The sequence below is a fragment of the Ailuropoda melanoleuca genome, chromosome 10 (genome assembly GCF_002007445.2).
Source record: "Ailuropoda melanoleuca isolate Jingjing chromosome 10, ASM200744v2, whole genome shotgun sequence".
In the NCBI taxonomy this organism is placed as follows: domain Eukaryota; kingdom Metazoa; phylum Chordata; class Mammalia; order Carnivora; family Ursidae; genus Ailuropoda; species Ailuropoda melanoleuca.
This window is the reverse complement of record NC_048227.1, coordinates 7,093,334-7,121,041: the sequence shown is the minus strand read 5'-3', so window position 1 is coordinate 7,121,041 and position 27,708 is coordinate 7,093,334. Positions and strand designations below refer to the sequence as shown.

General features: G+C 52.8%; 2 protein-coding genes across 2 annotated transcripts in view; both read right to left on the bottom strand.

Moving 5' to 3' along the window:
- MUC17 (mucin 17, cell surface associated) overlaps positions 1 to 7,678 on the bottom strand; it is a 19,642-nt gene extending 11,964 nt beyond the window's left edge. Inside the window, exons 1-3 of the mRNA XM_034669938.1 lie at positions 7,627 to 7,678; positions 2,059 to 2,160; positions 6 to 1,201 (exon numbers count right to left, since the gene is read on the bottom strand). Of these exons, the coding sequence (XP_034525829.1) occupies positions 6 to 914 (909 nt within the window). The 5' untranslated portion in view covers positions 915 to 1,201; positions 2,059 to 2,160; positions 7,627 to 7,678. The remainder of the gene's footprint in view (positions 1 to 5; positions 1,202 to 2,058; positions 2,161 to 7,626) is intronic.
- A 2,429-nt stretch (positions 7,679 to 10,107) lies between these two features.
- Positions 10,108 to 13,013, bottom strand: LOC105241154. The gene is made up of 5 exons (XM_034669532.1): positions 12,896 to 13,013; positions 12,610 to 12,650; positions 12,131 to 12,447; positions 11,369 to 11,522; positions 10,108 to 10,759 (listed from the first exon to the last, which is right to left on the bottom strand). Exons 1-5 carry the CDS (start codon positions 13,011 to 13,013, stop codon positions 10,283 to 10,285), a joined length of 1,107 nt encoding a protein of 368 aa, XP_034525423.1. The 3' UTR covers positions 10,108 to 10,282.
- Between the last annotated feature and the right edge of the window lie 14,695 nt (positions 13,014 to 27,708).

The window sequence follows — 27,708 nt, the reverse complement described above, 5'->3', positions numbered from 1 at the left end:
GACTGTGCCGAGGGGCTGGTGGCCCCCAAGGTTGGAGTGACCGAGGTGGGTGGAGAGGACTGCGCCGAGGGACTGGTGGCCGCCGAAATGGGAGAGGCCGAGGACGCTGGGGAGGTTGCTGGGGAGGATGGGGACGAGGGACGGGTAGCGTCCGAGGTTGGAGATGTCGAGGACGGTGGGGAGGAGTGCACTGAGGGGCTGGTGGCTGCTGAGGTTGGAGAGGCTGAGGACGCTATCGATGTCGCTGGGGAGTACTGCGCTGAGGGACTGTTAGCGGCCAAGTTTCGAGTTGCAGAGGACGGTGGGGAGGACTGCACCGAGGGACTGGTGGCTGCTGAGGTGGGAGAAGACGAGGACGCTGGGGTGGTTGCTGGGGAGGATGGCACCAAGGGGCTGGTGGCCCCGGAGTTGGGAGAGGCCGAGGACGCTTGCGATGTTGCTGCGGAGGACTGTGCCGAGGGGCTGGTGGTAGCAGAGTTTGGAGAGGCCGAGGATGTTGGTGAGGACTGCACTGACAGGCTGGTGGCCGCCGAGGTGGGAGCGGCCGAGGACGCTGGTGATGTCACTGGAGTGTACTGTGCTGAGGGGCTGGTGGCCGCCGAAGTGGGAGAGGCCGAGGACGCTGGGGAGGTTGCTGGGGAGAACTGCACCCAGGGGCTGGTGGCTTCCGAGTTTGGAGCAGCGGAGGATATTGGGGATGTCACTTGGGAGGACTGCGACGAGGGACTGGTGGCGGCTGAGGTGGCAGAGGTCGAGTAAGGCGGCGATTTCGCTATGGAGGACTGTGCCGAGGGTCTTGCGGCTGCCGAGGTTTTAGCAGCCGAAGATGCTGGGGATGTCGGGCTTGTATCGGACAGCAATCTTCGAGAGGAGTGCCGTGAGGTTTTCGTGTGTATGGGGTTTTGAGAGGTCATTGACTCTTGTAGGGAGGTCTTTGTGATGTTCCTAGTGGCAGAGTTTGTGGAGTCCTGCGACTTTGCGTAGGAGTGGGCAGTTTCAGCACTGGTTCTGGATGTCTTGTATCCTGTAGGAGGGTGCACTTTGGTTCCACTGTCAGCAGCAGTTTCAGATCTGTCATTCTCTTTAGAGTTATCCAGCGTGGTGGGGTTGTATGTGGATATCACTGCAGATTCTCTGGTCTTTCTCAATTTTGTTACAGTTTTGTTACTCTCCGGTGAATAGGGTTGGTCCTCTCCACGTCCTATAAAAGTGTTCAAGTTTTCAGTTTGGTCAGTGCTTTTTAAAATTGTCTAGGACCTATAGGACTTCCCAGTTGTCTGTGTCAGAAATAGCTACTTTAGGGGCACCTGGGTTGGTTTCCTCTGTTAACTGTCTCCTCGTTTTGACTCAAGTCATGATCTCAGGTCATGAGATTGGGCCCAGCGTCGGATTCCACACTCAGCAGAGAGTCTCTCTCCTTCTGTCTCTCCCCACTTCCTGTTCTCTTTCTCTCTGTCTCTCTCTCTCTCTCTCAATAGAATGATGAATCTTAGGGTGAAAAAAGGGAAAGAAAATGCTACTTTAAGTGGACTCTTTCTTATTAGTGCTGTCAGAAAAAAATTTGTCAGAATCCATTGTCTGAATGAGGTGAAATATTTGTTGCAGGTGTATTCTGGCCTCTCTTGCCTTCTCCTCTACGCTGTTTGAATTCAGCTGCGCTGAACCCTTTTTCATAGACCCTGGCTGGTTCCCATCTACCTTAAGAATCTTTATAAAGCCGTAGAATCCACATGGTCGTGGACTGTAAAATCTAGGGGCTTGGGGGCCTGTGAGGCTTGTTCCAGTCCTTTTGCATGAAAGTGCCCCTCCCTGGGGCGCCTGGGTGGCACAGCGGTTAAGCGTCTGCCTTCGGCTCAGGGCGTGGTCCCGTTGTTACGGGATCGAGCCCCACATCAGGCTCTTCTGCTATGAGCCTGCTTCTTCCTCTCCCACTCCCCCTGCTTGTGTTCCCTCCTCTCACTGGCTGTCTCTATCTCTGTCAAATAAATAAATAAAATCTTTAAAAAAAAAAAAAAAAGAAAGTGCCCCTCCCAGGCCTCCAGGGCTCTTGTGCCTCACCTGTATCGTAGATGTCTTGTATCTGCTTGCACTGAGGGTCCTGGGGGTTCTCTTGCGACACACACCCTCCACCATCCCATACAGCCCTGTCCCCTTGGAGATCTGAAAGAGAGAAAGGGAAGTTAGTCTCCTGGAGCTATAACTTTCTTTTCCTTTTGGGAATCCTTCATTCTCTCAAAACCTCTGTGATTCCCCCCACCTTCTGGAAAGGGCCTCCTCTGGGAAGGGCCACCTTGCTTGTTTCAGGATCTAGAAACCAAGCGTCAGGACCTAGCCCACATAGAGGTGAGGCACGAAGGCCGGGGTTTTGGAGATGAGGTCTTGAAGCTTGTACAGCAGTAGGAAAGGGAGCTCCTGCCCAGTTCGGGAGTCAGATTTCAAGAAGGTAAGTATTTACATGTGACTAAGTCCTTCCAATGGAACGTGAGCACACAGCTGAGCATGCCACTTCCAGGCCAGCCCAGAAACTTCCCATCATCGTCCTCATTGCTCTGCCTGCTGGAGGCAGATGGCAAGGAGGCCCAAGAGGACAGTGAAGTCTCAGGAAGAAGGAACCTAGGTCCCTGAATTCACCACATGAAGGAAAGTTACCTGCCACCCAGGAACGTCTGCCTCATATTATTACATGAACAAGAAAAAAAATCTTTTGTGGTTGAGCAATTATACATTTGGGGCGTATTTGCTATGGCAGATACAAAAATATGCTAGCTCACACGGGAAAGAGCTTCGTTTAAGCCTGTGAACAGACACACTTACCCTAATCCTCTTTAAGAAATTTAAACCCTTTGTATTAAATAACCTCGTTGCACTTGAGATTTAAAATATTTGTAATATTCAAGAGAATTTGGCCTAAAGTGCCAACCTTGTAGTTTCAATTTATAATATATAATTGAGAGATTGATTTAGACTTGTCATTTTGCATTAAAATCTTGCTAAGATTGTAAACAGTATGAGAACATTTAAGAGAACTTAAGATCCACCACATAGATACTTATAATGTATTAGACTTGAAGGTTTGGGGGAAGTTTTTAAAAATCTACACTTCATGTTAGATTTTAGAGTTTCTTGAATACTTGCTTTTGTTAGGTTTTGTTATTAATCAAACCACTGAAGTCTTTGAATAGGAAATGTAATGTACTAATTTTATAAATGTAATTTGAAATGTTGAAACTGATTTAATTGGCCAAGTATGTACAATAGATTACACACTAATCAAAGGCCCGTATCGAAGCGTTATACGTCTGCTTCTGGCCAAGATGGAGCATCAGGGATCGGAATTCACCCTCCTCCCTGAAACCACACCCAGCCCCCAGATCACATCACCATACAGAAGATACGAAATGATGATTGTCAAGACACTGGATGTCATTGGGGCGCCTGGGTGGCACAGTCGTTAAGCCTTTGGCTCAGGGCGTGATCCCAGTGTTCTGGGATCGAGCCCCACATCAGGCTTCTCCACTGGGAGCCTGCTTCTTCCTCTCCCACTCCCCCTGCTTGTGTTCCCTCTCTCGCTGGCTGTCTCTCTCTCTGTCAAATAAATAAATAAAATCTTAAAAAAAAAAAAAAGACACTGGATGTCAGGCAACAAGGACAGTGGTTCCTGAGAGACAGACAAGGAAACAAGGTGACCCCTGTGATGGCCCTAGCTCACTGACGCGAGAGGGCTCCCAGGCGGAGTGCCCGGACGGAGAACGCGGCTGGAGCACACCAGATTTCCCGGGTTGAGGAGATGCACATCAGTGTCTTGAGAGACCAAGGCAGCTAGAGTTCCCAGGACAGAATTACTGGGGAGGCAGATTTGCTCAGAGGGGTCCCTGGATATCCGCCCCGCGCTCTACTGATCCAAGCATGCGTATGAAACAATCACCCACGATCTGGGAAGTGCCACTGGAAAAGTTTAGAAGGAAGGAGACCTGGCTCTCATGTAGGCATGGGAACAGTGCTGTTGCTACCAGCCGAAGTGCAAAACCTATCATTCTCTGGGCGTGGGGCAGAGAACTCAGGACGATCTTGCTTCAGTCCTAGGAAATACAGCCCTGCACCCCGTGGGTGTCTCTTGCTCTGCTCCCCGCTCTCAGTGGCAAGCTGATACCCATTTTGACTTGATGTCTTCAGCTGATGTTATGTAGACATCCCAGACTCCATCCAAAACAGAACTCCTGAGTTCTTTGCTAGACCCCTGGGAGCAAGCGGCCTTCTACCAGTTGCTGAAGCCCAACGCCCTCGAAGCCACTCTGCTTCTCTCTTCCTCTCGCCTCCTGCCCCTGCAGCATCAGCCAGGCCTGCTGGCGTTGCACTTCTTCCCGTGGCCACTTCTTTCAGTGGCGCCTGCCGCCACCGGATCAGCACTGCCGAGGACTCTCACCCAGCCTCCTGCCCTATCTCCTCATGTCCCACCTGGGCCTCCACGCCTGGCAGACCACACACTGCAGCTAGCGGGATCCCTCCAACACACGTGTGTGGGCTTACCTCTGTGCTTTAACAACCCCCCCCTTGGGGCCCCCGTGGGGGGCTGGATTGTGTCCCTCTCCCCGGAATCATACAGTGTAGTCCTAACCCCTAGTACCACAGAATGTTCCATCTGGAATTAGAGTTGTTGCAGATGTAATTACATAAGATGAGGTCACCCCTGGAGTAGAGTGGGCCTGGATCCAAAGTGACTGGTGTCCTCATAAGAAGGGAATTTTGGACACAGGGACATGTGCACAGGGAGAAGCCCGGGGAAAGATGAAGGCAGAGATGATGTGCTCGCAAGCCAAGGAATGCCAAGCTTGCTGCAGCTACCAGATGCCAGGGGTGACGCCTGAACAGATCCTTCCTCCCCGTTCCCTTCAGAGGGAGCACAGCCCTGCTGACACCTTGGTTTTGGACTTCTGACCTCCAGAACCGTGAGACAAGACTCTTCCTGTCGTTCTAAGCCACTTGGGTTGTGCTAATGTTATGGTGTCCAGGGAATGAGACTTGCTGGTCACCTGTGGCTGCAGCAGTGGGTTCAAGGCGAGGGAAGTCCGTGGTGACCCCAGCAAGGCTCCTCAGAGGAGGTAGACCTTGTTGACGGAGGAGAGGGGGAAAGTAGCTTCTAGAGCATATGTTCCTTAGACTCCCTCAGAGGGTGACAGTAAGATCGTGGTGAGGACGTGGCAGGTGAAGGCGCTCGGGACGGGGAGTGGGGGGGAGGGCAGAGGGAGATACTGAACCCCCAAGCCCTGGACACGTTTGTGCTGCGTGTGGGAGGTTAGAGGCACTGGCCCCGGTTGGACAGGGCCGAACTGGGCCCAGGATGTTGTGTTTCCCTGATAAGCAAGATAACCAGGGCGTACTGGAAGGAGGGCAGGTGGCATGAGAGGGTGTGACTGCCAGGAAGAGCTAGGTGAAGGCCACCAGGCTCTTCCTGGCAGCCCACACCCCACTCAGGCATCCCCAGCCCCGTGGCCTGAGAAGGGATGTGGCTCTGGGTCCCCAGAGAGGGCACATGGGAGGGTCAGATGCCACTCAAAGCTGGCCAGAGCTCTACAGACCAGCTGATTTCTGCCAGACGCAGAATGGGGACCACAGACTCCTAGAGAGTGGGAGTGGAGAGACCGCAAGGCTCCATTCCACTGAGAGGGAGACCGAGGCTAGAGATGCAATGAACCACAGTGTGCAGAATGTGGGAGAGGCTGGGGGCGGGGAGAGGAAGAAAAGAACGGAAGAGAGGAAGAGGGAGGGGAGAGAAGGGCCAGAAAAATGGAACAGAGCAGAAAGGGGAGGGCAGGGGTTGGAGGAAAGAGAGGGAGCTGGAAACATCTTCCCCAACTAAGGCACATCATGGTGCCTAAAATGGCGTTGTTAGAGATAAGACACTAAGAATATGGACAGCCTAGACAGTGCCTGGGAAGACGGTGTCATTCTTTTTTTTTTTTTTTTTAACTCAATTAGCCAACATACAGCACATCATTAGTTTCCGATGTAGTGATCAGTGGTTCATTAGTTTCGTATAACACCCAGTGCTCATCCCCACACAGGCCCTCCTTAATGCCCGTCAGCTGGTTACCCCATCCCCCCCCCCACTTCTCCCCTTCTGCAACCCTCAGTATGGTTCCCGGGGTCCAGAGTCTGTCATGGTTTGTCTCCCTCTCTGATTTCTTCCCATTCAGTTTTCCCTCCCTTCCCCTGTGGTCCTCCGTGCTGTTCCTTATGTTCCACATATGAGTGAAATCATATGATAATTGTCTTTCTCTGATTGACTCACGTCACTCAGCATAATCCCCTCCAGTTCCAGCCATGTAGATGCCAATGGTGGGTAGTCATCCTTCTGAAGGTGTCATTCTTATTACTAATAAGGTGACAGCCCTGGGTGCTGTCACACTGGGAGTCTGTCCCAAGTGATGGCAGGATTCAGGTCAGTGAACCAGCCCTTTAGACCAAGTCCAGCACTGCCCCACCCCGCCCCGGACCGCTGCCCCCCTTCCCCCTCCCATCCTCTTCGTTTGCCCTGTCAGCCCTCAGACTGATCCCCAGAGAAGGCGCGGCCCCCTGCGGGTGGGTTTGGGCCCAGGAGGCCACAGGCTCCGGGATTAGACTAGCAGGTACTTTCTCCCCCGCTCCCACCCCATTCCCTCTTTGGGGAAGAATTGTCTGTCTGGGGCCAGGGGACCAGGAGCGGCCACCGCTCCTGGTGTAGTGAGCTCAGGGCAGGACAAAGCCCAGGACATGGCAGTTTGAATGCCATCTACAGACTCAGCATCAGTCCCCCCACTTTTGCCTCCGAGTCCCCTTCTCACCCCTGGGAGGCCATCCTGGAAGGACATCTCAAGGGAGTGAGAACCGGAGGCTGGCAGTTTGGTTCCTGCCTTTTCCCCTCCCTCTCTCTCAAGGGACAGGCTAGTGGCAGAGGGAACTCCTGAAGGGTCTGACCAGGACGCCCTGTCAGCCTCTGCCGACCTGAACCAAGTTCCCATGACCATGGAACCCCTGGAGGGCCCAACCCTTGTCCTTGAGGGGAAGACACTGAGGAAGAACTGAGTTGCCTCGTGGCGCACAGCTGTTTCACTACAGGATTAGAATCTGGGGCTCCCGAAACCCCATCTTGTACCCATCCGGTTACAGCAGTGGCCCTTTTCCTGGTTCTGGGACGCCTGACAGCCCTGGGACATCCTCGGGGCACAAGGCAGGGGTGGGGTGATGCAGAAATGGCGAGGATGAGAGTGAGAGCAGAGACTTCAGGCATTTGTCCCTGTCATGAAAATGCCTGGGCATTTGGTGGGAGGTGACCAGGGGGTCGGAGGGGCACATCCACGGGGTAAGGACAGACCTTAACATCGGCTGAGCATCTGCCATATATCAGGGGCCGTGGCAAGGCTGGGCTCTTATGCTCTTTTTAGAGAGGAAGGAGACTCAGAGAGACTACGCGCATGCACCCCAAAGCCGCAGCTCTTCTCCCAGACGTAGCCGGGGAGGGAAGAAGAGGGTGAGGGGCACGAGGCTGAGCTCCAGGCAGAAGATAACCCCACCTGCACCCCCCAGGAAGCAGCCCTCCCTCGGGCCTGGGCAGACCCAGGAGAGGAGGCGAGGCCGGGCTTCACTCACCGTGGCCGGCAGCAGCATGGTGGGACAGGAGCTGGACGACAAGGGGCAGCAGGCAGAGCGCCCCGATCACCGGTCTCGACATGGGAGCTTGGAGGGCAGCACACCTGCTGTCACCCGCCAGAATGGGCAAAATGATCACCAGCCAAGGAGCCCCAGCAATAAATGGGCACCAGAGCCCTTTGATCCCTGAGACTCTGGAGAACTGGGACCAGCCCACCTGAGTCAGTGTGTGAGCTTCTCTCATGACGGGGCGAGGGGGGGGGTGCGGATTTCATTTCAGGCCAAAGTGCAGAGGGAGGGGAGCCCTTCCCTCTCCAGGCAGCACACAAGTATGTGGGCCATCGGATTTTTCACCCCAACAGAGGGGCAGGCACGCGGGCCTGAAGCAGCCTGGAAGACTGGAGAAGACCCGTGGAGGGAGGCAGGGGGTGGAGGAGAAGTGGTTGGACCTGAACCCCAGAGGAGAAGAGTGCCCATTGTTCCACTCTGACCCCCCGGTAAGGACATTCCCTCTCCCTTCTTCTCAAGCTCTCTTACTGGCCCTGTGTGCACCCCACCAGCATGCAAATGGTGGCCACACCTGGGCCAGGGCCCAGCTCCGGGATGGCTGCATTCTTGGATCTCTCGGTCCAGAGATCTGAGTTCACAGGTGGGCACAAGCTTCCATGGCCGTCCAGAGTGACCTTGCCGCTGCCCAAGGTCAGCAAAGTCAGGTGCTCACTCTTCTGCCTTTTGTGGACCCCCCACTCCTCACGCCTTGGGCCTGAGGCCCCCAAGGTCTGATCCCAGGCTCATCTGCCACAGCGACCTCAGGCAGAGGTGGGCCTGAGCCTGCGCCGGCCTGGAGTAGAAGAGAGGGTCCATGCTCTGTGCTCGACATGTGGTCGCAGGAAGGGGCTGAGAGTGGCAAGAGTCCCATGCCCAGATTTGGCATCTAACCCTGGGAGGAGTGCTCTCCCCAGGAAGGGCTCCATGGCGCCAGCTAGGAAGGCAGGCCCCCACAGGGGAGAGAGAAACCACTCACAGCTCTCTACTTGAAGCCTTGCTCATTTATTTAGGGAGGCAAATTCCAGAGTGGGGAATCACTGGAGCAAACAAAATGTCCAGGTGTCTGTGCGGCCCCAGGGCTCCTGGATGGAGGTTGAGGGAGGAGAGGGGGGCTCACAGCAGGGACCAGGCCAAGCCCACCAGCTCTGAGCAGAACCACCTTGGGCCCTGATGTCTGTTTCCTTTTAACCAAGGGGGTCGGTGGGGGAGAAGCACTGCGGTGGGCTGTCTGTCCGCCCCTGTCTTGTTGTCCAAGTCTGGATGAGGGGCAGGGGCCCCTGCCTCGCTCACTGAGCAGCTGTCACCCCCCTGGGCCTCTGGATGTGGAGCTGGGGGTGGGAGAGAGGAGATGAGGCCACAGGCCCTTCAGCAACAGCCATATCCAGGGGAAGTTAGCTGTCTCTAGACCAAGGGTGCGGCCCCAGGGTGGTGGGTGGCAGGTGGTGGGGGGGAGGAAACAGCTCCTAGCTGGGGACGGGCCCCTGAGTCACTTCTGTGGTAGGGTCAATGTTCTCCAGGGAGGGCTGGAAGTGGCCATAGATGTTTTCAAGGCTGAATGGCTCGTCCTTCAGATTCTAACCTGCAGAAAGAGGGGCCAGGCTGAGTGAGCCTGGCGGAGGCTGGAGAGACACAGAGGGGGGACTTTTCCAGTAAAAGGGACAAGTTTGAAGAGTCAGCCCCATATTTTCCCTAAAGTAGCTGCCACTGCCCATCCATCCTCCCACCACTGCAGCCAGTCTATGAGGTGGCACTGGAGCGCTCCTGGGGAGCTGGCCCAAGGTGACAAGAGGACAGGAGGCAGCCACAGCCCCCTGACATGCTTCAGGGTCAAAAGTCATGGCCAAGGGTAGGCTCGGGGTCCTGGGCGAGGGTGGAATGGGAGGAAGGCACTGCTCAGGGGTCACCAGCACACACTCCCTCACAGCAACAGGAACCACGGCAAGCAGAAACTGGGGCAGAATCTTCTCTTGGAGCTGGGTTTTCAGCAGCCATTTTCCCAGTCCTGCACGTTCCTCCCTTCTCAGCCTCCATGACCGTTTCTTCTCTGCCTCTTCCAAGGTCTTCCAGGGACTCTGCTCCCTCCCGGCCTGCATGCTCCCTGACGACTCCCAGCGGGGTCCAGTCAGGCCAGAGCTGGGGGCGCCTCCCGCTCCACCCTCCGCCAGCCCCCGGCCTTCCACCTGCTGCCTCTCCCCCAACCACGCAGTGCCCCCCACATCCGGGCCTCCCAGTGTGTCCCCATCACAGCCCACAGAGGCCTCCACTACCTCCCTGGGACCTGTGTTCCTGGAAGCGGGAAGCACACGGCTTACTCACCAGCTCGCAGCACGGCCCTGGCCTGCAGACTGCCTCAGGTGATGCCCCCTCTGCAGTCTTTCGGGACCCCACGCCACCCTAGCTGGGCCGGGCACCCTTCTGTGCCGCTGGAGCCCAGGGCACGGTCCTGTCCTCCCACTAGCTGTGTGCATCTGATGCTCTCCCAGGGGCTGGTCTCTGGGGGCAGGATCTGGCTCTCAGCCATGCCTGTAGCCCTTCCTTGGTGTTTGTCAGGAGGAACTGGTAGGGCAGGACCTGCCCAGGGGCAGGGAGGGTGGGGGACAGAGATCGTTCATCTCGTGCAGTGAGAGATCAGAGCAGATGTGACATGGTTTTCCATGGCAGCTGGGAAACAGAACATACGGGAGGCTCTGTGGAGGGGCAGTGTTTGAACCAGATCTTGGAAACAGAGCGGGATTGGGACGTGCAGAGCCCCCAGCGAGGAGAACCTTCCAGACAGTGGTACAGTCTGGCACGGAGGAGGGACACGGTGAGCATGGGCCACGTGCAGACGGGAGTGATAGAAAAGAGCTGAGAAAAGACGAGGCCTGGCAGGGGCTGGCTGCAGAGGAGGGGCAGAGCCTGGCAGCCCAGCACACACAAAACCAGCTGGCACCCACAGCCAGGCTTGAGTCTGGCCACACATCTTCTTGGCCTTTCTCGACCCACCAGCTTGCCCCTGGTGAGGAGTACCTTCCCAGATGCCTGTGTTCTGGAAGCTGCCAGAACATCTTCTCCGTGCCACTCTCAAGACGGATTGTAGTCTTGCCTGCCAACAGAAACACCAAGAACAGCTGGGGCAGGGAGGTGGGGGAGGGGGCCTAGAGGGCCCTGACCCTTGCCTTCTGGAAAGGGCTGTCACAGCCAAGCCCTGGGTCAGGGAGTGGCCTGTCCCCAGGACAATAGCAGAAAACAAAACAACATCACTCTGACCTGCCTGCCCTTCCCTCAATGGGCCTCGGTTCCCTTATCTGTGAGACGGGAGCGCTGGACCAGGGCCAGGTGAACTCCCTCAGACCGCCGTGCTCTGCCCATTTCTCCTCCACCTTCTCGGGCAGATTTCCCCCCCTATTTTACAGCTGGGAGAGCGACGCCGGACAGCTCAGCCCCAGTGTCCTGGTGCAACAACGTGGCTCTGCGGCAGCCGAAGGGATACACCAGGTAATGTCGTTACAGAATCCAATTTCAGGACCCAAGTTTTTTGGATGCATTTCTCTGCCGAACAGATCAGATCAGCTCAGCAGGCTGCCTTCTGCTGTTACCGAGCTGAGAGGGGCTGGGTTGCCTTCAGGCCTCCGAATGTTGAGCTGGAAGGAGCAGAGCCTTGGGCTTTTCCAGCTGTGGTCCCCCATCCCTGGGCCCCGCCCCAGAAGCTCACCTGCGCGGTTTTCTCTGGGATCTGCAGAGGGAGATGGTGAGGACCACTGTTGTGACCCCCAGCAGTGCTCCCACAGTCCCTCCTGTACACCAGGCTCTTGCCGGTGCTCAAGGCACAAGTCTCTCCCCAGTACCGTGTGTCCGAGGTCGGCCATCTGGGGACACACACAAGATCAGGCCAGTCCACTAGAGCCCTCACACCCAGGCTCCCAAAAGAAACAAATGATGTCAAAGCACAGGAAACTGGCTCTCCTTCCAAGGGCAGGCGCTGGTTAGGAGGGACCCAGATTAGGAGGCTCCCCAGCTCTTCAGGGGCAAGGAGGGGGTAGAGGACCCCCTACTAGGGAGCAGGCTTCAGAATCTGAGCACTGGATGCCTCGTCCCAGACCCATGATGCCCACCCATCTAATCTCGAGCTGGCACCTTGACTGGCCTGTTACCGATTTTATATTTTATGCCTTACGCTCTCCTGAGCCTAGCGCCCCAGCTCTACCTGGAGGTGATGATGGCACTGCGGCTAGCATATCGAAAGGAAAAGGAAAGACAGAGATAGAGATCCACAGATACAGAGTTGGAAATTGGTAACTGGAACTTTCTCGGGGAGGGGCTCGCTCAGTCCTAGGGTGCCCACGTCTCTAACCTGCACCTCCTCCCTCTGGTGGGGGCGAGGAGTGAAGGGACACCCAGGTAGAAGAAGGGGGGATGGTGGGAGAGGAGGCAACTTGTGAGCTCTGCCTGACTCCCTCTGCCTCCCCCTCCTCACCCCTGCTCCACGACTGTGGTGGCGAGTGCGGTCCTACCACCAGGGAGCGTGGGCGCTGGCCTTAAAGGGGCTGGATGCTCACAGGCAGCGGGGCTGCTTCGTTGCAGCTGGCTTCCACGCTCATGACAGTTCGGTGACAACTTCGTCCCCGAGGTGCCCTTGGTCACACAGGCCAGCTTCCCACCCAGTCCCTCCACATAGTAGAACTGAGCATAGTCCTTCGCGGGCTTCTGAGAGCACTGCTCTGGGGTGAAGGGTGGGCAGTAAGCATCAGCCTGGTTAAAGCGCCCCCAGCCCCCACGTTTCCTGCCCACGCTCTGCGCCCCAGCGCCCACCACTCCGTGGAGCTACTTGCCCTGCAGGTCAAAGCCCAGCTCCACAGTCTTGCTCACGGTAGTGGCTTCCTCATCGCACAGAGGCAAGGAGGCTGCTAAGTGTGGTGGAAAAAAACTAAACAGAAACACAGCCCTCTGCCCTACTTGGGTCTTGGCCCAGCCAAGACCTGCAAGCAGGTCTGGGCCTGCAAGCAGGCTCAGATGGGGGCATTAGGGCTGGGGACAACTGGACCTGAGACTGGGAACCACTGCTGGGGCCACGGCAGAGTCTGGGGAAGGCACCCAGGCCTGGCTTCTGGATCCCTATCCAGGGAGGCCTCTGGAGTTCCAGAAAAGAGGAGAGATGAAGGGTGGGGAGAGGCTGAGACCTCCCTACGGGACCCCTCCCATCCTTTTCCCACCACCGTCAAGAGGTTTTGGGTCGGCCTACCTCTGCAAGCTTCAGAATCACCAGACAGCCTTTTGATCTCATTCATAATCTTGACCTTCACGATTTTAGTGAGGTTTTCAAATAATTCCCGGAAATCTGAGGTGTAGTTGGCCTCCATGACGACGTCAGGTTCCACCACATCACTGCCGTTGCTAGAACCAGGACTCGATGATTCATCAGTCACCCTGGGCCACCCACCCTCCCAGAAAGTGGGGCCCACAAAGCGAGAGGGGTGATGAGAGACAATTAGCTGTGTGACCCAGAGGCAGGACAGACTAGAGACTCTTCCCTCCAACAGTTCACACCCTAGAGGGAAGCTGCAGAGCCAAACGATCTAAGATTCCAAAATATCAGTGATCACATTAAACGTCATTGGGTGAAATTCATTCCTAAAAATGGAAGGCTCTTGGGTGAAGATGTGGCGAGATTGAACCCTTGGGCACTGTTGGTGGGAATGTCAAATGGTACAGCCACAGCGGAAAACAGTGTGGCAGCTCCTCAAAAAATTAAAAATAGAATTACCATATGACCCAGCAATTCCACTTCTTGGTATTTATCCAAAAGAATTGAAAGCAGGGATTTGAAGATATATTTGTACACCCATGTTCATAGCAGCATTATTCACAATAGCTAAAAGGGGGAAGCAAACTAAGTGAGCTTCCATTGATGGAGGAACGGATAGACAAAACGTGGTAAGCGGTACAATGCAATGTTATTCAATCTTACAAAAGAAGCAAATTTTGACACATACTACAATGTGGATGAACCTTGAGGACATTGTGCTAAGTGAAAGAAGCCAGTCACAAAAGGACAAATACTGTATGAGTGTTTACGTGAGTCCGAACACGAAGTCCCTGGAGTTATCCAGTTCATAGAGACAGGACGTAGAATGGGAGTTGCCCAAGGTGGGTTGAGGGGGAATTGAGAGTTATTGTTTAAAGGGTAAGGAGTTTCAGTTTGGGAAGATGAGAAAGTTCTGGAGATGGACTGTGGTGGTGGCTGTGCAACAACGCAAATGTACTTGATATCCCTGAACTGTACACTCAAAATGATTCATTTGATGATTAATGGCTAACTTTATGTTACGGGTATTTTACCAAAATAAAAAATATTTTAAATTAAAAATTTTGAATGTTTAAATAGAGGCTGTTGGATTATACTTTGAAAACCAAATAAGCATGCTTTTAGAAATGAAGAAACATGAGGTCACTTTAGAGATATAAGATTCCAACCCAGAAGCTCCTTATTAGATGGCCAGTGGGGCACTGAGAGATCTTAAGACAAGGTCTGTCACCAGTCACAGCCATTGTGACAGAGAAGTCAGGAACAGGACACAGGAGGACAAAAACTAACAAAACCTTGTGCCAAAATGGAGACGGAAATAAGCACTGGTACTGGGCAGGGGTGAGGGTGGGGTAGAGGACGCTGAGCCATGGAACCCCATGGACCCCTGAAAGTACGGATCTCCCTCTTTCCCTGGGGGTACAAGACACCCTCCAGGCTCCCTTCCCACGCTTCTGTCTACTTCTTGCCACTCTCCTTTGGGGGCCCTGCTTCTTCTCCTGATCCTAGATGCTGGTGCTTCCCATGCTTCTTTCCTGGGAAATGTTCGCCCCTGTGCTGTGACCATCCCCAGGCCATCTGGTCCATTCTCAGGGCTTCCAGCAACTTCTATCCAGGGAAACCAACACCAGTGTCTGTGCTGAAGATACTTTCTGTTACATATTCCACCACACGCCGCTCTGTTACTCAACCATTCAATGTGGCTGGGCCCCGGGCGCTTGACACACCACACGGCCCACTTATATCTTTTCCCCATCCCCCTCCTTCTTAACCTTCCTCATCTCAGCAAAGGGCACTCCACACCCCCAGCGGCCTAGAAATCTGATGTCATTCCTCCTTCTCTCCAAACACCCATCAAACCCCTATGATCGTTGGTCCTGCTTCCTAAAGACCTTTCACACTGGACTAATTTTCTCCTGCATTGTCACCTCTCTGGTCCAGGTCACTATAATCTCCATTCCCTGTCCACCCATTCTCAGTCCTGCAGCCAGACTGAGCTGTCTGAAGTGAAAATCAGATACTGTCCCACGTGAGCCAAAACTACTGATGCTTAAAGATTAAGCAACTTGGTACAAGTCATCTTTCCACCTCCTCTCCCACTGTGAGTTCAAGCTGCCAACTGTTCTTCATGTTCCTTAATCTACCCTCCTCTCTTTCACCTCTAGGCTCTTCATCATCAATTCCATCCACCTTGCTTGTTCCTCCTCATGATTCAAGCCTCAGTTTAGTTGTCATTCCTTCCAGAAAGATTTCCCTCTACCTCACCAGCTTGCACTCAGCCTCTCCCATTGCACCCTGTGTGTCTCTTACCATTAATTCTCACCATTGCACCCTGTGTGTCTCTTACCATTAATTCTCACCATTGCACTGTGTGTCTCTTACCATTAATTCTCACCATTGCACCCTGGGTGTCTCTTACCATTAATTCTCACCATTGCACCCTGGGTGTCTCTTACCATTAATTCTCACCATTGCACCCTGGGTGTCTCTTACCATTAATTCTCACCATTGCACCCTGGGTGTCTCTTACCATTAATTCTCACCATTGCACCCTGGGTGTCTCTTACCATTAATTCTCACCATTGCACCCTGGGTGTCTCTTACCATTAATTCTCACCATTGCACCCTGGGTGTCTCTTACCATTAATTCTCACCATTGCACCCTGGGTGTCTCTTACCATTAATTCTCACCATTGCACCCTGGGTGTCTCTTACCATTAATTCTCACCATTGCACCCTGGGTGTCTCTTACCATTAATTCTCACCATTGCACCCTGGGTGTCTCTTACCATTAATTCTCACCATTGCACCCTGGGTGTCTCTTACCATTAATTCTCACCATTGCACCCTGGGTGTCTCTTACCATTAATTCTCACCATTGCACCCTGGGTGTCTCTTACCATTAATTCTCACCATTGCACCCTGGGTGTCTCTTACCATTAATTCTCACCATTGCACCCTGGGTGTCTCTTACCATTAATTCTCACCATTGCACCCTGGGTGTCTCTTACCATTAATTCTCACCATTGCACCCTGGGTGTCTCTTACCATTAATTCTCACCATTGCACCCTGGGTGTCTCTTACCATTAATTCTCACCATTGCACCCTGGGTGTCTCTTACCATTAATTCTCACCATTGCACCCTGGGTGTCTCTTACCATTAATTCTCACCATTGCACCCTGGGTGTCTCTTACCATTAATTCTCACCATTGCACCCTGTGTGTCTCTTACCATTAATTCTCACCATATTGCACAGCCCTTTTCCTGTGTTCTGCCACTCTTTGCTCCATGAAGACCAGGACCACTGTGTTCCCTGCACCTAGCACAGGGTAGGCTTTCAAGTATAAGCTTGTTGAATGGATGAAAGATAAATTAATGAATAAATGAATGGATCAGAACCTTCTGGTGTTGCCTGTGGGATAGAGGCCCCTCTGGTCCAGCTAGGTACTGATATTCATTCAAGATGGGAGAAGACAAGAGAGCAGAGAGAGGCGGGCTTCCCACAGTCTATAAATCTGATCCCCCCTCATCCTCACAACAGTCTCCTAATGATCCCGCCTCTGTACTGAGGAAAGTCTTTGCCCATGTAAGTTTTATCCATCTGAAAGAAATGAGGCAGCTGAGCTCATACAGGTCTGGGGCGTGCAACAGCCCCTGTTCCCTGTCTCAGAGGTAGCCCCAGGGCCCCCTTCCCCCAGGGAAACCCTGGAATTAGCTCATAGAAAAGAAGGAAGGAAAAGTATAGGGATGCTCCCTTCCCCAGGATGTGGGTGAGGTGGGCTCCCAGAGGATCCCCTCCCAGGACGTGGGAAGACTGAAGGGATCCATGGGCTGAGAAACTCCAAAGTCAGTCAGAATGAGCCCCTGTATCCCCTGTGACACTGGACAACCACATTGAAGAATCTGGGATTTTCCTGCTCTTACTTGACTCTTGAATAATTGAGTGAAGTTCCAGTATACCGGGGAGGATATGTTATTCAGGTCTTTTGTGAAATTCCTATTAGTCACTTTCGCTGTCACAATTAAAGTGGCATTGACTTTTTCCGGGATTTCTGTGGGAATAGCCACATTATGCATGAGATAACCACCTCCTAATAATGTCTTTTGGGATTGGTTAATTCTCCACCTGCTGGTCTCATGGAGGCAGAGAAAGTGGGCAGGAGGGTGGATGGAAATTCAAGAGGCAAGTAGGAGTCACTGAAACTTCTGCCCCTTGTCTCTGAACACCATGAGGAGCTAGTGGTCAGGATCATGACCCAGAGATAGCTAAGTGGAGGGCTCCAGAAAGGGCAGGGCTGGACACATCTTGATCCGAGGGGCAGAGGAGCTAGTGAAAAGAGCCCTGAAGAAGGAATCAGAAGGTCCATGTTCTACCTAGGCATTTGGGCCCAGGTAAATATCATATTTTCTCCTCCACCTGCACGATGAGGTAGTGGTAGCGGATAATCCCTCCAGCGCTGCCGTCCTATTTAAGTGGTTAGCAAGCATAGGGACAATATGCAGGTCTCAGCAAAGTTCATCACCTAGGGGGAAGGAGTCCACGAGGGACTTGCACTGGTAACCAGAGAAGCCTTGGGCACAAACACACTCTTCTCCATTCCAGCTGGTCCCATTCTGACACTGCCCTGTGAAGGGGTAGAATTCTCACCAGTCACCATGGAAGCCCAAGGGACAGAAATACTGGCTTCCATTCCTGTTTCCATCATTCAGGCACTGCACTGAAAGAGGAGGATGGGACCCTCTGCCACCACCTCAAGCCCCGGAGGGGGTAAAGGGGAGGGACAATGAGGAAGAAGGAAACAAGAGATGAGAGGGGATGAGCGAAGAAAACAAAAGCCCTACACATCAAAAGAGAAAAGAAAAGAAAAAACCATTTCCATCCATGTGGATGATATTCACTGACCAAAAGGCACTGGAAGGGTTGAACAAGACCACGAAGAGGTCAAATCAAAGCTGATTAGCTGAGGAGAGAAGATGGACAGGACAGGCACACAGAGTGACAACATGAAAAGACTTACTTGGGGTCATAGCTGAAGACTGGGTCGTCATCACAGTTGTGTGTGTGCAAATGAACAGAGGATGGAGAGTTGAAGAGGTAGTGAACCCAGGGACTGGAGCATGGGTAGAGCCAGGCGGAGTGGAGGACAGACGAGGAGAAAAACCAGAAGCAGTTGTAACGGCTGAAGAAGAGTCAGGGACTGGCCTGGAGGAGAAGCCAGGGATAGCTGAGGCTGAAGGAGCAGCACCAGGGACTCTGGTTCGGGAACTGTTAGATGACATTGTTGTCTTTGGTGCCCCTGTGCTGCTTTGAAAGAGAGTAGATTCTCCCCTGAAGGTGGTAGCTGTCGGTCTGGAGGTGACTCTAGCTGTAGAGGAGAAAGTTAGAGCTGATGGGGAGGCAGGACTGGGGCTGTCCGAGGCAGAGGGGATGGAAGTAGAAATCACTGGTTTGGCAGAATCACTATTGGTGATGAAGAAAGTGGAATTCTCATCCAAGGTGGGGGGCATTTGTCCAGAGGTGGCTGGGGGTCAAGAGGAATGAATGGGGCTTGATGAAGATAATGGACTAAGATCTTCAGTGGTTGGGGGGGCATCAGATGAATCAGTTGTGTTGGTACTACCACTGGCTTCGACAGGGATGGTTGTGATGGTAGTGGAAGGCAACAAGCTAGAATTTGATGAGGGTGCAGGACCCCCAGGAGGAGTGGTAGAGGAGCTATCAACAGAAACTATAGAACCAGACAAGGCAGAAATGGTGTAGACAGCTGGCTTTTCCATGAAAATTGTGGCTGTTTGTCCAGAGACCAAGGTGGTAGTGGGTGATTCACCAAAGCTTGGTGAGGAAACAAAACTTCCATTAACACTGGTGGAGGAGGTAAGCATTGAATCGGTGGAGTGAGACAAATCAGATATGGTTGTGGGGACAGTGGATCCTTCAGGAAGGGGCGTGCATGTTTGCCCAGAGACCAGAGTAGTGGAAATTAATTCATCAGGACCAGATGAGGCGGAAGGACTTGCATCATGAGTACCATAGAATGTATTACATGGAGTCGTTGGATTTGAAAAATCTGAGAGGATTGTGGAGACAGTTTATTCCACAGTAAAGGATGTGGGTGTTTCTTGATATCCACCTGTGCAGGAAGAAGTTCCAGCTGAACTTGAAGTAGAACCAGAACTTGTGCTCTCTGGAAAGGGTCGTGTCCCAAACCACTGTAGGTATGGACAAATCGGGGTGTCTGTATAGACAGTAGACCCATCACTTCGATTTAAGGATGTATGCTGGGGGACACCAGTGGTGGTAGAAAGGTGGCCAGAACCTGAACAAGAGGCAGAACTTCCTTCAAAGTTGGTAAAAGAAGTTTCAGAGGAAACAGTAGATTTGGGAAAATCAGAAACACTGGTATACACAATTGGCTCCTCTGTGAGAATCAGTGTGGTTCGTTCCGAGAGCAGACTTGGGTGAGAGAGGTCACTGGGGCTTGATGGGAAACCAGGACTTGTCTTGTCTGTGCTGTAGGAAGAGTGGAAAGATGTTGCTGTGGAAACCGGTGAGATTATTGTATTCGAGGTGGATCCTGGAGGAAAAGTTGTTTGGTCATCACCACCAGAAGTACTGAAAGGTTCAGTAGACCTTGATGTGGACACAGAACTTCTATCATCTTTGGTGGTTACAGATGAGCCTATGGGTTGAGAAAAATCAGACAGGGTGCTCTACCCAGTGGGTTTCCAGGGGACTGTACTGGAAGTTGTTCCTGAGACAGCTGGGCGGGGGGATGCCTCCCCAGGGCTCCACGGAGCCACAGAACTCCCGGTGCCTGTGCATGGGAAACCGGGGATGATGCTGCGGGCTCAGCTGAGGCGGGCACAGTGGCAGGGATGGTTGTCTGTCCTGTGAGAGTTGAGTCCTCTTGGCCAGGGACCAGAGTGGGGATAGAGAGCTCACCGGGGCTGGATGCGGAGGCAAGACTTGCATCATCTGTGCTGTGGGAGGAGTGGGTGGGCAACGCTGATGTGGACAACTCGGAGGGGGTGGTGTGGAAAGTGAACCCCGCAGCAAAGGATGAGGTTGTCTCTCCGCCAGCAGCATGGGTGGTAAAGGAGTCAGCAGTCCCGGATGTGGAAGCAGGAACTCCATCCCCTCTGCTAATGGTGCTATTTGAGGTAACTGTAGGTTTGGACAAATCGGGGGTGCCTGGATACACGGTCGATCCTTCTGTGAGGCCAGAGTCTGTCTGAGTTGAGACAATCGGGGTGGTAGATAGATGACCAAGGCTTGAAGGGACTGCAGTACTCTCTTCCCAGGTGGACGAGGTCCCAGAGGAAACAGCTGATTTGGACAACCCAGGACTGGTTGTGAAGAGAGAAGTCAATTCAGTAAAAGTTGTCATCCTGTGACCAGTGTTCATGGTAGTGGTAGAAAATCCACTGGGGCTCAAGGAATTGGAAGAACCTGTGGCATAAAATGAGACAGCAGAATCCCGCGACAGTGAACCAGCGGCGGTGACAGTGGATTCCACGGAAGTGGACATGGCCGAAGGGCTAGAGGGGTAATTGGAAGTCGATGTGGATGCATAGTTGGTAGAGGTGGTTGCAGGTGACCCTGTGGGTTTAAAAAAAATCAGAGATGATGCTGTAGTCTGTGAATCTGTCATTGAATTCAGTGACAATGTGTCCCGGATAGCTGGTCAACCCGTGATACTGAAACATAGCTTCTCTCCTCAGACGTACGGGAAATATCAGAGGAACCTGTATATTTGGACAATTTACCAATGATGATGTGGACTTTTGTCCCTTCTGGAATACACTAGTTTGTCTAGAGGGCAAAGTGTCACTAGATGAGGTCACCTCCTTCCCTCAGCACTCTGGGTTGTGTTTATTTACTTGGGCACTCTGGCATCAATTTGAAAGGACATTTGTACTCACACAAATGCCCCATGCACATTCCTTTTGATTCTCACATTCTATGATTTGCAGACCACATAGTCACCTTGAGTCATCTGGCTGATACTTAGTCTGACAAGTCTCCCCCATCTCTTACGTGTGAGACCCCCCCCCACCGCCATCCTAGCAGCTCTCACAGACCCAGGAGGAATAGGAGAGCTATGGCACATTTCCATGGATAATTCAACCCATCTGTTCTCTCCAGACACACTTACTCAAGAGCCAGCCACACTACCACCTCTATCCGGCCACCTGTGGCCCAGGTGAGCTCCTCCTACTCCTTGGCCCCATAGCCCACTCAATAGACCACAGCTGTCTGAGAATCAGAGTGCTGGGAATGTACCCTGGACCTGGAGGTCTCATTCTGTCACCTCGTCACCACTTAGAACGTGTGATTGCTTGTGTAGGACTCTATTCTCCCATGTAAGGCGGGACTATAATCCTGGCTCCTCTTTCCTGCCTATAAGATGAATAAAATCAAATATGAAAAGAATCTTTGGGATAATAGTGCCGTAAAGGTAGGGAGTATTAGGAATTCTACAGGCTGTTATGAGGGGACTTCCTCAAAAGGGCAGGACATGTGGCTTCTTGTCCCTCCTGTCAGTACCCCACCTCTCCCCAAAGATGCCTTGGAGCTGCGTTTTTCTTACCTCTCATGAGGATGGACCTTTGCCACTGGCAGAAAGTACCATTGGGCCCTTCAGGGCAGAGTCACCCTCTGCCATTCCAGACACCCCTATTTTCACAAGGCCCTGGCAGACGGTCACAGGGAGAGACCAGGAGCTGGTAAGGACTGGAAGCCAGGGAAAGCAGGGAGTGGACAATTAGTCAAGACAGGTCGTTCAAATCAACAGTTCTGGATCTTTAGTCTCGCAGATCACTGATCAGTGAGCTCGGGTCAGAGGGGTCATAATGCCTCTGTTGATGAGAATTCTACATTGATGAGAAAGATTGAAAAGATTGCTTGGCTGTTTTTTAAGTCAGTAGATATGTTTGTTTTGCCCAATCCTCTTGCCTCTGAGTTCGGTTTTGTCTAATTTGGGAATAGAGGGGCTGAGCTGGGGAGGCTGCCAGGGAGGGGGGCACCCTGAGCCGCGGCTATGAGGAGTATCAGAGCGAGGCGGCTCACAGGGCTCTGGTCCACTCAAAGCAGAGGTGGCCGGGCTCGGAGTAAACCCAGGCCTGGCTGTAGGACCTCAGAGCCACCTTCTCTTTCCTTTCCTCCTTCCCTTTAGTGATGGACCACTCAGCCCTCCTTGTCTCAGAGGGTGCCTCCTCCACTCACCTCTCTGAAGCCCCCTTTTGTATCTCACTCAGAGGGGACCACAAGTCCTCCCCTTCCCTATCTTCATGTGCCCATGGAAAAGCCACTTCTCAGCTCTGCCCCACCCTTGTCCTTGTAACTGCTGAGACCATGCTGGGCCCTGGGATGGCCGACCACTCGGCCCCCTGCCCTTGCTGGGGCTCCTGGCCCCCCCATTGCAAGGTGGGCGTGGTCGAGGTTCACATGAAGGGAGGTGGGAGCAACCCCGGGGTGGGGCGGGGTGGGGAGGGAGGGAACAGCCAGAAAGTAATATCTGAGCTACCGTTTCCCCTTCTTTAAAAAGCATTTTGTGGATTTAGGCATTATAAATTTTACTGGACTTTTTAAGTTATAAAAGTAGACTGTGCTTCTTGTGACAAATCAGACAATGAACAGCTACATACAGGCAGTTTATGGTCGTGTCTCTAACTGAATCACGAAGAATGAACAGGGGTGGGGAGGGCTGGCATTTATTGGCTGCCTATCAGCATCCCATACCGACTAACCTTATCACAAGTGCAACTCAGCGGTTGTGCGGGGAACAGCCTACACCGTCCCGACGGCCCCCTCCCCCGCCCAGAGCAGAGTCTCCGTGGTTGCAGGGACCCAGAGCAGGTGCTCAGCGAGCACTTCTGCGTGGATGAGTGAACGAAGACTGAAAAGTCCACCAGACTCTTTTTCCTAATGTTTTAATGTTATCCCGTGAGGCAGGCATTACTGTTTCTGTCTCACACGTTCACTGCAGTTCCGAGGGTAAATTCTCTCCATGTTCAGGGTAGAGAGGCAAGTGGGGCAGAGGGAAGGCTAGTGAAGCAGGTGTGAGGCCGGCTCTGGACTCGGCTGAGCGGCAGTGAAGAATGTCCAGAAAAGGCCATGGTCCCAACTGTGCCTTAGAAGCAGGGAGCCCTAAAAGAAGAAAAAGGAGGAGGGGGAGGAGGAGGAGGAGAGAGCCCTAGAGTGAAGGGGTAGCAAGGGTAGAGGCAGGGAGATTGAACAGGACACCGCAGGGACATGGCGGGCCATCTGGGACCCCAACACAGGCTGGGACACTCACTGGAATGGACTCTGGGCATCCTGCTGTTTTTCATCTTTATTCCTGGATTCGTATCACTTACGTCACTTAGTCACCATTCAATCTGTCCTCAAAACATCCACATCCACAGCTTCGGCTGCCTCTCCGGGCACACTGGTGAGCTCCGAGTACCTGAAGCCCTGTCCACTTCACCGGGCTGCCCTCCCACCTTCTGGAATCTGTCGTGGCCTTCAGGTTCCAAGATACCACCGCACCCTATCTATCCTTCTCCTCGCTCCGGCTGCTCTGCCCGCTCACTGGCGAAGAGGGAGCCCCGAGGTAGGGGCTCTGCCGCACCTCCCAACCCTTTCTGCGCTCAAGGAGTGCACTCACTCCTGGAAGGGACGAGCAAACAGGGCCCCGAGCAGCGCCCCAGGTGAAGAGCTTCAGACCCCTCCAGGCCCAGGACGGGCAATGGTCTCCCCAAAGGACATGGCAGGGAGGTGAGGCTGTCCTTCCCAAAGTCAGCCTCCAGGGTCAGGGATGCTCTCCCAGAAGCTGAGCAAAAGAAAAGCACAGCCGTTCTCCCAGGAAAGAACCCCAAACAGTCAACGAGCCTAGGAGAAGAGAAGAGTAAACAAACACACCAGTAAAGCAAAGAAATTCAAAACAAAGCAAGATGCTATTTACGTTTACCCACCAGACTGCACCCCTCCGCGATGTTACATGATAATGACGGCAGGTGTTGTTGGGACATTCGCATGGGATCCCCAGGGACTACACCTGCTACCAGATTTCCAAAGGAGAATCTGAAAACACACATCAGGGACCATGGGCAGATTCATAGCATTCCTAATGATTCCATTTCTGGATGCGGATTCTAAAATAAAGTAATCCGACGCGGAGTTTTTTTAAGTTTTCACGCAAGAATGTTTATTACGTCGTTATTTATTATAATGAAAAATAGGCTCGAAGTGTCCAAGAACAGAAGAGTAAGAGACTGCTTAGAGGACGGTGATCCCCCGCAGGTGGAATATTGACCTGCCGCTAAAACAAACACTAACGAGGGGCGCCCGGGGGCTCAGTCAGTGAAGCGTCTGACTTCGGCTCAGGTCATGATCGCAGGGTCTCAAGCCCCGAATCAGGTACTGTGCTCAGCAGGGAGTCTGCTTGAGAGTCTCTCCCTCTGCCCCTCCCCCTGTTCACTCGCATGCTCTCTCTTTCTGATGAATAAAGAGATCGTCAAAAAAAAAATATGTTGCCCATAGAATAAATCTGAACACATATTCGGAAATAGATGAAAATGCTCACAACGTCACTCTGAGCGGTGAAAAGAAATTTCCTTCCTTCCGTTTGCCTGTACTTTCTCAATGTTCTACAACAGATATGCGTTTGTGTTAAACACATTTAAAACACACATGCCGTAAAAATAGAAGGTTAGGTGTGCCACAAACCTCAGAAGACGCAGAGAAAATCACTCATGGCTAATGATTCCCAGGCTGGGATTCTCCACGCCCTCGTGGCCAAAATGCTTAAGGAAAATGATATACAGTTGACCCTTGAATAACATGGATTTGAACTGTGCGGGTCCGCCTGTATGCAGGGTTTTTACAGGACAGCGCTGTAAACGTATTTTCTCTTCTTTATGATTTTCTTTTTTTTTTAAAGATTTTATTTATTTATTCAACAGAGGTAGAGACAGCCAGCGAGAGAGGGAACACAAGCAGGGGGAGTGGGAGAGGAAGAAGCAGGCTCATAGCGGAGGAGCCTGATGTGGGGCTCGATCCCAGAACGCTGGGATCACGCCCTGAGCCGAAGGCAGACACTTAACCACTGTGCCACCCAGGCGCCCCTCTTTATGATTTTCTTAATCACACTTTGTTTTCTCTAGCTTCACTTTACTGTAGGGATATGGTATAGAATACATGGGACAGACAAAATACGTGTCATGTGACTGTTTATGTTCTCAGTAAGGGTCCCGGTCAACAGTAAGGCTATGAGTAGATACTTTTGGGAGGAATCAAGACTTATATGTGGATTTTCGACAGCACAGCGGTCGACGCCCCTAACCCCTGTGCTGTTCAAGGATCAACTGTGTTCGCCGGCGTTGTGGCCCCACAGTCATCATCAAAGACACCAGCTCTCCCTACCAAACAAGCACAATGTGCTACTTTCTTGCCCTGTTGATAGTTTTTATTGCTTCTTCACATACGTGCATTTAGAATTTTCTTGAAAAGATAAGCATTGGAGTAAGGCAGCCAGTTTGCTGGACAAGTCTTCCATTTACTGGCATCCTTGGGGAAAGCTCTAGAAAGCAAGTCTGAAGACCACCCCCGTGAGATGAAGCCGTTTCCTCCTGCTGCCTCCAAAACACATTTGTGCTTGTGGTGAACCCAGTCAGTGGGGTTCGAAGGCTGGGGTGTGGGTGGGGCCCAAGAGCCCCTACAAGATCAGCCACCGCACAACTGAAGGATCTCATGTGCTCCGTTTCTCCCTGGAAAATGGGGATCAGTGATGCCTGCCATGACCACACTGCTCACTCTAGAATATTCTATGTGAGAAGCAGTGTGGGGGCCACTGGGATGTGCTTCGGCCCCCCCAGTCCCTGGTGCACTTTCAGCCCTGCCACACATGAGCTCAGTGGCTTGGGCCTGTCTCCTTTTCTGTAAGGCCATTCCCACCTGGCAGAGCGGGATGGAGCTGAGGCCAGGCCCCTTGGCTCTCTCCCATCCCCGCTGCGCACACCTATCAATATTCCAATTCTCTCCAAAATTACGTATGGCCTTTTTGGTTCTGAATTGATCGAAGGCCATTGAGTATCTATTAATACTTCCTTCTGGGGGCATCTGGGTGGCTCAGTCGTTAAGCGTCTGCCTTCGGCTCAGGTCATGATCCCAGAGTCCTGGGATCGAGCCCGCATCAGGCTCCCTGCTTGGTGGGGAGCCTGCTTCTCCTTCTCCCTCTGCCCACTGCTCCCCCTGCTTGTGCTCGCTCTCTCTGTGTCAAATAAATAAAATCAAAAAGAAAGAAAGAGAAAGAAAGAAGAAAGAAAGAAAGAAAGAAAGAAAGAAAGAAAGAAAGAAAGAAAGAAAGAAAGAAAAATACTTCCTTCTGGCCCAAGTCCTCAACAGCCCACCTCCTCTCCCCATGGTCTCCCCGAAAAGCGGGCGGCAGAAGCAGCCTCTGAGGCCTGCCTGCTCTCCTCCATCATTGGCCCGTCTCAGAGCTCCACACCCGCTTGGGTCGTAGCCCTTCCTGCACAGTTCCCATGGTTCCACCGGACAAACTTGGCTGTAAACTGCTTTATTCATCGTGCCTCAGGCAGAGCACACAGCACCTGCCCAGGCGGAGCCAGGCCTCCGGTGTTTGCTGAATGAGTAAGTTTATTACTTTCCATATAAAATGCACTTCCTTTTAATTGCTCTAAATTTAAACTACGCAAGTGCCAAAGGTTGGCCCTTTGTCTATTGTGAACAAATCTGCTCTCATCTCCACCACACTCTTCTCGATTTTGTGCTGGCGCATTTTCCGCTTCCGCCTTACCCTTGCTCTGCCCCAGAGCTCGGACCCCTCAGATGCTTCTACCCTGCCGCCCTGCATCCCGAGGAGCTCCCCTCCCCCACCCTGCCTGAGAACACTTTGGAACTTCATGTGCACAAACAGACACCGTCTCCAGTCCTTGTGTTAATCCACAGTGGTGTCTGGTCTTTGTGGCTCCTGTAGCACATGGAGAATGGAGAAATCTAGGCTGTGCCCTATTCGCATCCACCTCCAAGCCCCGGGCCTGCAAGACGGCTACACCCAGAAACTCCATGGTCAGCTCAAACACAGCAGGTCTCCCAGAAGGCCACCGTCAACCACCGGAAAGAGGCTCCTGCCTTCCCACCCTTAGAGGCTCTAGGACGGTGTATCCTGGGGCCCCCACAGTCCATCGTCAAGGGAAGTGGGGCTCCTGGCTGGACCCATGCCAGGATGGCTCTCAGGGCAACACAAGGGTCTGCCCTGGCAGGGCACTCCACCCCTGCTCAGTCCACAGAGACCCTCTGGGGTCTCCAAGCCTCCACCTGGCTCTAATGCCTTGGTCCCTTTCACGCCCCCTGACCTTTGGGGCATTCCCACAGGTCAGTTCCCCCGCACAGCCGTGCCCGTGCTTTTCCTACCTTCTCAGGTTGGCATTCCTTCCCCCTACTATCCAAACCTCATCAGTCCTCACAGGGAACTGGAGTACCCAGAGGAGGGCGCAGATTAAAAAGAAAACTATGGATGCCATGCAGGTCTCAGACTTTTCATCTGAAGCCTTCCCCGAAGACCCAGAATACCAGCTGGGGGTGGGGGGTGTTGTAGAGAGCTGAGGTCCTCCAGTGTACAAACCTTCTGTTAAGGGAGACGTCACGTTATTTGCTGTGTGGCCCCAGGTATGTCACTCACCCTCTCTGAGCCTCAATCTCCTATCCTCCTACGGTTCCTTACACAATCTCCCTTGCTGGAGTTA